Consider the following 11,562-nt stretch of genomic DNA (forward strand, 5'->3'; position numbering starts at 1 on the left):
GATGGCAGGACAGTTGCTGCGCAGGCGCCGAACGCTGGAGGGGCGGGCGCTGCGGCGGGGCCGTAGAAGAGGAGGAGGGGCGGGGCTGCCTCCTGTCCTTCAGGTTGGGGGAGGCCGTTGTGTGAGGAGCGAAGAGAAGGAGGAGCCCCCCCCCGAGTAATTAACAGGAGGGATTTTGAGCAGGGGGGAGCCTTCCTTCAGATGCTGGCGGGGCCTCCCCCTGAGCAACTGAGAAGGCAGCCGCGGGGGGAAAGGCTCGTCGACAGTGGGGCCTGACCGCGGTGCGTGTGTGTCAGCAAGTAGCTTGAGGGGGAGGGTCTCGAGGAAGGAGCCCCTCCCTCTCCCCCGTGCTGAGGGACGCTGTGGGAGACGGGAGACCCCGAAGGCTGTTGTGGCGGAGGGGGAGCTGCTCGTGAGGAAGCCGGCGGGCCGCGGTGCTGCCCAGCCCGCCCGGGCAGGCGTGGCCCTCCTGAGGAAGCTGCGCGAGGGGCTCCTCAGGCTGGCCCGCCCGCCCGCGCGGGGCGCCCCGAAGCCCAGGGCCTCCGAAGTGCTGAGCCAGCACCTCCTGCAGCGGGGGCTGCCCCCCTGGACGTCTTTCTGTGTCAAGTATAGCTCGGTGCGCAACGACCAGTTTGGGCTCTCCAGCTTCAACTGGGAGGTGAGAGGGGCGAACTACCACATCCTGCGGACTGGCTGCTTTCCCTTCATTAAGTACCACTGCTCCCGGGCACCCTGCCAAGACCTGGCCATGCAGAACTGTTTCTTTACGACGCTTAAATTAATAAACTTTGGTGAGTGTCGCCTTGCAACATACTGCCCATTACCGAAATGGTACACGCGACAAGGGTTCAAGGTGGTACTAGAATGTTGTTGTTACTCTGGTTTAAAATACCTTGAACCTTATACCTTATAAAATACCTTATACCTTAAAATACCTTTAATGACGTTTCTCATGGGGAAAGGATTTTAACCTAAGAAGGGGCCGGAATATGGACTTTTTTCAAGTGTATTTGTCCGTACTCTTGAACTACTGGTTCATCTAACATAAACACAAGACAAGCCCCATGCCATCCCAGTGTGCTTGCGTGTGCTATAGAGTGAGGATATTTGATGATATCCTGGAATTTATCTTTCTAAATCCATAGAGGCAGATTGTCCACAGCAATGGATAACACTAGGGTATCATCACACTGAATGTGTGCCAAAATCAGGAATATTTATTCCTATTCCTACAAATATGCCAGGAGTCTTTTTCATATCAATGCAGCCTACGCTCTCAAGAGAGCAAAATATATTCCCCAAGGCTTTTGTCTGTATCTTGTGAACTGGAGAAGCATATGTGGTCAGTCAAGGGACTGCTGGATAAGTAATCTCTGGGGAGCAATCTAAAGACCTGTTAGTGCAGATCATAGATTATACCGTAACATGCTTTAACTATGTTTGTTTACAAGGAACAGGATGGTTCTAAAGTGTGGTAAAATAATGTCTTTTAATTCAGACATCCAATCTGAATTATTTCAGACAACCTGCAGTATTGCAGCTGAAACTCTCCCCAAGACCTGAGTTCGATCTCTGCGGAAGCTGGGTCCCAGGTAGCCAGCTCAGGTCGACTCAGCCTTCCATCCTTCTGAGGTTGGTAAAATGAATACCCAGCTTGCTGGGGTAAAGGTAGTCATGACTGGGAAAGGCAATGGCAAACCACCCCGCTATAGTCTGCCATGAAAACGCCAGCGAAAGCGGCAGCCCTCTAGGAGTCAGCAATGACTCGCTGCTTGCACAGGAGGAACCTTTCCAGTGCAATACTATGGCAGCTATGTGTGCTCCCTCCCTACTTACAATAACCCCAAGAAAAAGAGGCGGAAACTAGCAGTCACTGTGGTACATTTTCCTATGGGAGTAATGCACTATGACAACTTTCAGTCTTAAGGATATTCATTCATTTCTCTAAGTCTCTATGCTTCTTTTCACTATAGATTTAGTTACTTCTTTTTGCTGCTACAAACTAATATGGCTAATATTCTTAGGGTGCAATCCTATGCACACTTTCCTGGGAGTAAGACCCATTGAACTCACAGGGCTGGTTTGCACGACATGGCTATGCTATTGTGGGTTATTTAACCCATGATGAGCTGCGGTGCATGCAGCTGCCATTTTGGATATTCAACCCCCAATTGGGGGTTGCACCATGTCATGGGAACCTGGCCACCATGGGTTATCTGAGGGTTAAACAACTCTCACATAATCCTTGATTAGTACTAGGGTTATGTGAGGGTTGTTTAACCCTCGAATGACCCACAGTGGCTGGGTTCGCGTGGTACGGCACAACTCCCAGTTGGGGGTCGCATATTCAAAACTGCAGCTGAACACACTGCAGCTCATCGTGGATTATTTAACCCATGATAACCTGCCATGTCATGCAAACCAGGTCAATGAGGCCTACTTCTAAGTAGACCTGCACTGGAAACCATATAAGGTTTTGACTCTTTGATCTGTGCCTGTTGTTGTTTTTCTTGATAGGTATCCCAACTTTATTATATGGAATTGGCTCCTGGTTCCTTGTCACTGTCACAGAGACGGTTCATACACGCAGTGGCCCAGTCACTATTTACTTTCTGAATAAAGAAGATGAAGGTGCCATGTACTAAATAGCTTTCAAGAACTGATACTGTTGTTGCTTATTGCGGCAAAGTTAATTTTAATGGGCTGTGCCACTTCAAAACAGAGGCATAGGGGGTGGATTGTTCTTTGCAGTTTATTCTTATATAATATGTAAAGGTTTCAAAACATGTCCCTATTTTTCCTTTGGCAGCATTTTGTTTTTCCATATGAAGTGTACTCTGTCCTCAAAAACTGATTCTAATTGTGAATAATGAAAATATATCTTGTTGGGATTTTTTTCTGCTTATCTACTGATTGCGTAATGTGTGTGTTTTTTCTTGTATATGAGATTGTTGACCAGCATTTTATGTAATTGACTACATTCTCCATAATGAGTTAACTTTGATTTTTTCTAAACAAAACTGATTTGCAAAACAGTGTTTCAATCACATATAATTAAACAAGTGCTTTGAGGAAAAATTTAGAAGTCAGATTTTTCTTTATTTCTGAGAAGTTCTTTATTTCATTTTTTTTCATGTTCAATATGGGCATTGCTAATAAATGGTTTACGGTGCTTATGTCTGGTTCAGTATGAGGTTGGGTATGATCCAGCCAAAACTGAGCTCTTTTTAGGCTCACTGATTTTAGTGATTTAAGAATGTACTTTACTCTCCCATGGAACTCAATGGAACTTAAAAGTAATTATTGGTTGGCTCATGCCCATACTTTAGAGCTTATGTGTAGATAATGCATGCAATTGTTTGTATTCCCCAGCCCAAATGAGCACTCCAGTTTGCTTTGGAACTCCTTCCATCTACTGTCAGTGCTTAATTGATAATGAACAACATATTGTCTGAAGTTTGGTTGGCAGATCTAAGAGTGTATGGAGAGATTTGTTTGCTTTAAAATTAGTATTTTATCAAATTATGTTTCTTGGGAAGTGACATTTGCTGTATTGAAAATAAATACTGTAATTTATTTTTTCAGCATAGGGCTACAATGAAATTATGCAGAAGTATATCTCTTAAAATAACTTAACATCAGATTTGAATTGTGAAAGGGTTCCATACAGTAGAGAAGTAATATATTTGCTTTATTTAAAAGCAACTCTAAATAAATTGGCAAGCAAAGAAACACCCCAGTATAGCTGGTACCAAAGAATATTTCTAATGCAAGTTAAATAAATAGTTTACACAGTGGAGTAGCTCGTGTGTTACATTAAGCTTCATTAATAATAAAAGTGACTATTAGCATTTTGCTAGATTGGCTAGAACTGATTTTCCCAGTAACGGGCAAAATTAAATAAGCACAGCTCATAAGTTTAAAGTCAAATACTGCTCATTCATTGCTCCTGATTTTGTCAATATTCCACTGTGAAGATTTGGTCTCAGCACAAGACTGATAAAATGTTTTTTAATTACCACACTATAAATACAGCTTTTCCTTGGAGTGGCCCTTCCACTAGCTGCAGCTTATTTGATTTCTGATAATGGAGACTGCTGATTTTGCTTACCTGTTTTTCGATAAGTGACGGCAACATGACTCCTTGTCCATACAGTGATGGGCAACCCTCCTTGGAGAACCTCTTTGACAAACTACTCTATTGATCCAGTACAATTCAAAACTGCTTGCAGCATTAATAGAAACTTGATTTCTTGCTTGATGCTCTGTGTAACAATTAAGCAAATGTAATATTTTCTTTTATTACATGAAAATCAATGGACCTCTTGCACTTTTGGAGTTGATCATGGTGAAGGATGAACTTGGAAGATGGCTGAGGGCAGAGTTCAAATATAATAATATCTCTTGCTGCATTCATTAGGATGTGTGTGTGACCTGTTGATGTATTTAAAGGGAATGTATGCTATTCATAAAGCGCAAGGCTTACCTTCTATAAATGAGAGTTTGTCCATTTCGTGGAGAATTGCTTTTTTGCAGTGGCATTCTTAGAATTCCTGTTTCTCATAAAGACATGTGTAGCAGAGGATGTGTGAATATGTAATTTGGAAAAGGATGTTCCTGCATCCTAGTAACATGAAGTGTAGACCTCCAGTTAGCACTGGCTTTTATCAATTATAATGAACTCCATCAAACATTCTGCCCATTTTTTCCTATGTGAATATAAATGATATTTTAACTTAAGGCAATTGCTTTAACTTTAGGGCAAGTAATCAGCCATGAATAGTCTAAGACAGAGCTTCTCAAATTGTAGATCATGACTCTCTGGAAGATTTCAGTGTATTCTTGGTTGAGTTGCACAATGAGGTGGTCTCATTTTCATTTCCAGGAGCCTTTTCTGTTTTACCAGGTTGACAGCTTTATTTTTCTTTATTTTATTTAATCTTATAAATTTATAAACTGTCCTTCATCCACAACAGATCTGAGGGAGGTGTACACAACATTTTAAAAAGCAGTTCAATATAAGAAACATGTTGTTTATTCGGTCAGTCGCTGCCGACTCTTCGTGACTTCATGGACCAGCCCATGCCAGAGCTTCCTGTTGGCCATCGCCACCCCCAGCTCCCCCAAGGTCGAGTCTGTCACCTCCAGAATATCATCCATATAAGAAACATACCGTTGCAAATTAAGAGAAAATAAAACCCTTCCAACAATTAACCAACAAAAACATGATTAATTTATAAATAGAATAAAATAACGTTATAAAACATTTAAAATTTTAATACGTTAAAAGTTTTTAAAATATTGTAGTGCCAGTGGCATTGAAAACAAAGTTGGTGCCAAATGTCTCTCCTTTGGGAGGGCAGTCCAAAGTCAGAGTGCCACCACAGAAAAGGCCCTCTGGTTTGTAAATTCATAGCATATTTCTCTCACTGATGGTATTTGGAAAAGGACCTCCTCTCAAAAGCTCAGTGCATAGGTAGGATAATATGGGAATATAAGCTACTTCAGGTATTTGGGCCTTAAGTTATTTAGGGCTTTAAAGGTGATAACCAGTACCTTGAATTGGGCTTGGGAGCAAATAGGGAGCCAATGTAATAAGTGTGATATGACTCAGTTAAGATGAACTAGTTAGAATTCTGGTTACTGAATTTTGCACAAGTTGCAGATTTTGAACTGTCTTCAAGGGCAGCCTCACATATAATGCATTGCAGCAATCCAACCTGGATGTTACCAGAGCATGAATTATGTTGACAAGGCTATCCCTATCCAGGAAAGACTGAAGCTGGTAAAAGATGCTCAGCCCCTTTTAGAGACAAGCCCTCTGCCTATATGTCATGCTAAAATGACTTTCAGCTGTAATGCAAGGGGTTTGACAGAAGTGGGGCACTAACCATTCAGGAAGTACAGCCAGTGGCATGCGCACACACCCATCACTGGTGGCTCATAAGTAATGGAACAAACCAACATCATTTCAAACTTAAGGATCGCCTTTAATACCGGGATGAAAATCCTTTGCAGTCAATGACTGCCTGAAGTCTGGAACCCATGGACATGACCAAATGCTGAGTTTCCTCCCTCAAGATGCTTTGCCAGGCCTTTACTGCAGCTGCCTTCAGCTGCTGCTTGTTTGTGGGTCTTTCTGCCTTCAGTCTTGTCTTCAGTAAGTGAAAAGCATGCTCTATTGTGTTGAGATCAGGTGACTGCCTTGGCCATTGAAGAACATCCCACTTCTTTGCCTTGAGAAACTCCTGGGTAGCTTTTGCTGTATGTTTTGGGTCATTATCCATCTGCAATATGAAGTGGCGTCCTATCAGTTTGGCACCATTCGGCTGGATCTGAGCAGAAAGTATAGCCCTATACACTTCAGAATTCATCCTGCTGCTTTTATCAGCGGTCAGGTCATCAATAAACACCAGTGATCCAGTTCCGTTGGCGGCCATACATGCCCATGCCATAACACTGCCTCCACCATGTTTGACAGATGATGTGGTATGCTTTGGATCATGAGCTGTTCCTTTCCTTCGCCATACTTTTCTCTTCCCATCATTCTGGTACAAGTTAATCTTGGTTTCATCAGTCCAAAGAATCTTATTCCAGAACTGGGCAAGCTTTTTTAGGTGTTTGCTGGCAAAGGCTAATCTGGTCTTTCTGTTCTTGAGCGGTACCAGTGGTTTGCACCTTGTTGTGAAGCCTCTGTATTTACATTCATAAAGCCATCTCTTGACTGTAGATGTTGACAATGACATGCCTACCTCCTCAAGAGCGTTCTTGACCTGGCTAGATGTTGTGAAAGGGTTCCTCTTCACCATGAGCAGAATTCTGCGGTCATCCACTTTAGTTGTCTTCCATGGTCTTCCAGGCTTTTTGCTGTTGCTGAGCTTGCCAGTTAATTCCTTCTTTTTCAGGATGTTCCAAACGGTTGTGTTGGTCACTCCCAATGTTTTTGCTATCTCTCTGATGGGTTTATGTTGTTTCCTCAGCCTAATGATGGCCTCCTTCACTCGCATGGACACCTCTTTGGACCTCATGTTGGGAGTTCCAGTGAACAGCTACCAAATGCAAATGTAACACTCAGAACCAGCCCCAGGCCTTTTATCTGCTTGATTGGTCATGGGGCACCCAGGAAACAGGCCACACCTGGCCATGCAGCTGCTTGTCAGCCATTCGTTCCATTACTTATGAGCCACCAACGATGGGTGTGTGTGTATGCCACTGGCTGTACTTCCTGAATGGTTAGTGCCCCACTTTTGCCAAACCCCTTGCATTACAGCTGAAAGTTCTGACCTCACTCCCATCTGGTGGGTTTCCTTTCAATTTCAGTGTGGTGGTATACAGAGGCCAACTGCCAGAACAGTTATCCTTGTTCCAATATTTCTGGCCCTGACTGTATATGCCTACATTAACATTAAAGATGAGAAATAAAACAAACTACTGATGCAATATTCGTCTATTTTTCTACTGTGTGATGGAGGGGAGGGGAAATAGGGCTTAAAAGGGAAAGTTCGTTTACAAGTGGGTCCTGAAAAGTTGAGTAAGTTTATAGATGGTCCCATGTTTGAGAAGCACCGGTCTAAGGTCACACACAGTGAACCAAGAGATCCCATACATGTTTCCTACATAGGCTGTCTCAGTCCCAAAGAAGAACCCACAATGCTTTCTTATACAATCTTATCTGTCTCCTTTGTAGGAGATGAGAAAAACTAGAAACTGTGAAGATAAAGGTCATTTCCATCTCGTATAAAATCAGCTTAAATTAGTAACCACAGTTATAAGCAACTTTGCTGCAACTTTGTGGTGTGTGAAAGCATTTGCTAGCTAGCTGATAAACACGGATTAAACAGTTGACCCAGAGCAGTTCCCAGTCAAGGACTTCAAGCTTGTTTTTTTCCTTTGAAATATTAACTCCCGCTGGCCCCGCCATGCTTTTGGATCTGAAGGGAGTTCAAATCCCACTCTAATTCTTGGCCATCCTGTCTGATTGACCATACTTAACAGTTGACATACATTTTATACACACTTCTGAAATGTATTTGTGTGGTATATTTAAGATGACTGGAAGACATAATGACCCTTCAACTTTCAGGAAATGTGATCTGCTCTATTCTCCTTTGAAACACAATAGGAGTGGCCTTGTACCTCTTGCTTTAATTATCTCTTTCACTCTATACAAGGATGATGTTTAAAAGAGCTAGGGGATGACATAAAGACTGGGAACTTTGTTGTTAAGTGCGATGAAACAAATGCCGATAACTGAAACCTTAGACTAAACTTACTTGATAGGTATCTGCATTTTTCAGTGTCCCCTTTTAAACAGTAATGACTAGTGGGAGCATCTTAACCTAAACAAGTGCTTAGCCTGACATCTTACCCAGGTCAATGGTCTAAGGTATCGGAGTTAAACTGTGTTACTGTAAATTAATGGAAAATGTAACTGCGCTTTGCTGAAAGATCAATGTCCAATAAAGGCCACACAATCAAATCTTGTTGCGATGATTGAGGTCCTTAATTGCCTTTCAAAGATAAGGTGGTAATCAACATAGGTTAAACTGATCTTTTTTACTAGTTCAATTACATGCTAATGGCTAGTGCCAAGGCAGAATCTTTAACTACTTTTATGTATTAAATCTTATGTTAGTAATGAAAAATTACTTAAGCAGCCCAATCAATAAAGTGAGAGTCTTAATTACTATTTTTCACTTTTAGACCTTTTGTGTGTTTGACAAATTTGGTCCACTAGAGATTTCCCAACAATAAGAAACATTATTAACGGAAACCTTGTTCCATGGAGTATTGTTTGCTAATTCAAATGGCTGGGATTTGTTGAATGTTTTGTGTATTTGTGTTAATGGAAATGTCCTGCTTGCATTAATGCCTACTAATGCCAATATGCAATGGTCTTAAGTATCTATGTTTGTATAAAGATCAGTTTCTGGGATCTCATGGGAATTTCTTTTAATTCCAAAACTAAGCTTTAACCAGTATGTTTTAAATTAGGGGCACTGACAAAGCAAAACTAGCACTTGGATACATTGGCACTTGGACCAAACTAGCACTTGAATTTGGTAGTTTCATTTTGGCACACCAGTGAATTGGAAACCCATTTGTTTTGGTAAGGTTTTAAAAAAATTAGAACCTAAATGAAACCAAGATGTAGGCTAATAAATCTATTCATGTAGATGTTTAAGGGTTAGTTCAAACATACAAAAATAGCACCTAGTAGAAAGAAATCCAATGACATAATAGTTTCTGAATGGCCTTGTGAAATAGCATCTTAGATTCTCCATTAAAAAAAAATCAAATTATATACAGAAAGTAAAAACTTGTTTATTTTCATTCATCATAAACTGGCCATTCTAAGTATCTGTCATTTATTGATCTGGCAGAACTGCTATTGCAAAACTTTACTGACATAAACAGTCCAGAAGACCATCCAAAAACTTGTTGAAGTCAATGTGCATGTAACTCAATCACCAAACAAAAATGGAGAGAGCAATCCTATGGCCGCTAGACACTGTCTAAAGGGCCATAGGATATGCTCATTTCTGGGAACTGACCTTGGAGCCCACACTCAGTTCCTGGAAAACTGACCACCTCCTTCCTCTGCGCTGCCTCGGAGGCAATGTGTCGTACATGCAGCCTCCTCTCCTGGTCGGCCTCCCCACCACTAGACAGCCGAAAACGGCTATCTAGTGAAAAATAGCAAGGCAGGAGAGGCACAGAGGGAATCTGCAATCCCCCCGTGCCTCTCCTGCCTTGCTTTGGATAGACAGTCGCCTACAAGGTCGGAAGCGGCTGCCTATCTAGTTAGGATTGCGCCCCTAATAGTGTAAATTAGCCAGGATAATTTATCAGAGACATATGCTTATGCTACTTTTGTGTATCTTATTTATTTACATGAGTACATTATAATGTTATAGTAAATGTGCTATATTTTATAACACAATGAAATCATGATAATACAGGACTTATTTATGTCCAACTGCTATTAAGTATCTCTTGAAGAATATTTAACAGGTCAGGAACACTTGACACATTTGAGTACATGCATGTTTGACTGATCAAGTCTATGCCCCAACCACTGATGCCGAACAAGCTTAGGTTGATCAGTTCTATGAAGACCTACAACACCTTCTAGAACCAACACCAAAAAAAGATGTCCTCTTCATCATAGGGGATTGGAATGCTAAAGTAGGAAGTCAAGAAATAACCAGGATAACAGGCAAGAATGGCCCTGGTGTACAAAACGAAGCAGGACAAAGGCTAATAGAGTTTTGCCACGAGAACACGCTGATCATAGCAAACACTCTTTTCCAACGGCACAAGAGGCGACTCTACATGGACATGACCAGATGGTCAATATCGAAATCAGATTGATTATGTCCTTTGCAGCCAAAGATGGAGAAGCTCTATACAGTCAGTAAAAACAAGACCTGGAGCTGACTGTGGCTCAGATCATGAGCTGCTTGTTGCAAAATTTTGGCTTAAATTGAAGAATGTAGGGAAAACCACTAAACCATTCGACCTAAATCATATCCCTTACGAATATACAGTAGAGGTGACAAATAGATTTCAGGGATTAGACCTGATAGACAGAGTGCCTGAGGAACTATGGATGAAGGTCCGTAACATTGTTCAGGAGGCAGCAACAAAATCCATCCCAAAGAAAAAGAAATGCAAGAAAGCCAAGTGGCTGTCTGATGAGGCTTTACAAGTAGCCGAGGTAAGAAGGGAAGCGAAAAGCAAGGGAGAAAGGGGAAGATATGCTCAACTGAATGCAGATTTCCAGAGAATAGCAAGGAGAGACAAGAAGGCCTTCTTAAATGAACAATGCAAAGAAATCGAGGAAAACAACAGAATGGGAAAGACTAGAGATCTCTTCAAGAAAATTGGAGATCTCAAGGGAACATTTTGTGCAAAGACAGGCATGATAAAGAGCAAAGAAGGCAGGGACCTAACAGAAGCAGATGAGATTAAGAAGAGGTGGAAAGAATACACAGAAGAACTATACAGGAAAGATCTTAATGTCCCTGATAGCCATGATAGTGCGGTCACTGAACTTGAGCCGGACATCCTCGAGAGTGAAGTCAAGTGGGCCTTTGGAAGCATTACTAACAACAAAGCTAGCGGAGATGACAGTATTCCAGCTGAGCTATTTAAGGTCCTAAAAGATGATGCTGTTAAAGTGCTGCACTCAATATGCCAACAAATTTGGAACACTCAACAGTGGCCACAAGACTGGAAAAGGTCAGTTTACATTCCAGTTCCAAAGAAGGGCAATGCCAAAGAGTGTTCAAACTACCACACAATTGCGCTCATTTCACATGCCAGCAAGGTTATGCTCAAAATCCTACAAACTAGGCTTCAGCAGTATGTGAACCAAGAACTACCGGAAGTACAAGCTGGGTTTCAAAGAGGCAGAGGAACTAGAGATCAAATCGCCAACATTCGCTGGATCATGGAGAAAGCAAGAGAATTCCAGAAAAACGTCTATTTCTGCTTCATTGACTACACTAAAGCCTTTGATTGTGTGGATCACAACAAACTGGCAAATTCTTAAAGAGA

At 41.8% G+C, this 11,562-nt stretch overlaps 1 protein-coding gene across 1 annotated transcript; it reads left to right on the forward strand.

Moving 5' to 3' along the window:
• Position 1: 1 nt before the first annotated feature.
• On the forward strand, positions 2–4,503 carry C11H15orf61 (chromosome 11 C15orf61 homolog). Its single transcript, XM_084816383.1, has 3 exons — positions 2–62; positions 237–791; positions 2,518–4,503. The coding sequence occupies exons 1-3, from the start codon at positions 2–4 to the stop codon at positions 2,643–2,645; spliced, it is 744 nt and encodes a 247-aa protein (XP_084672509.1). The 3' UTR covers positions 2,646–4,503.
• Positions 4,504–11,562: the final 7,059 nt, after the last annotated feature.

Source organism: Heloderma suspectum, chromosome 11, assembly GCF_057233095.1.
Source record: "Heloderma suspectum isolate Gila_16-S chromosome 11, 16-S_ref, whole genome shotgun sequence".
NCBI lineage: Eukaryota > Metazoa > Chordata > Lepidosauria > Squamata > Helodermatidae > Heloderma > Heloderma suspectum.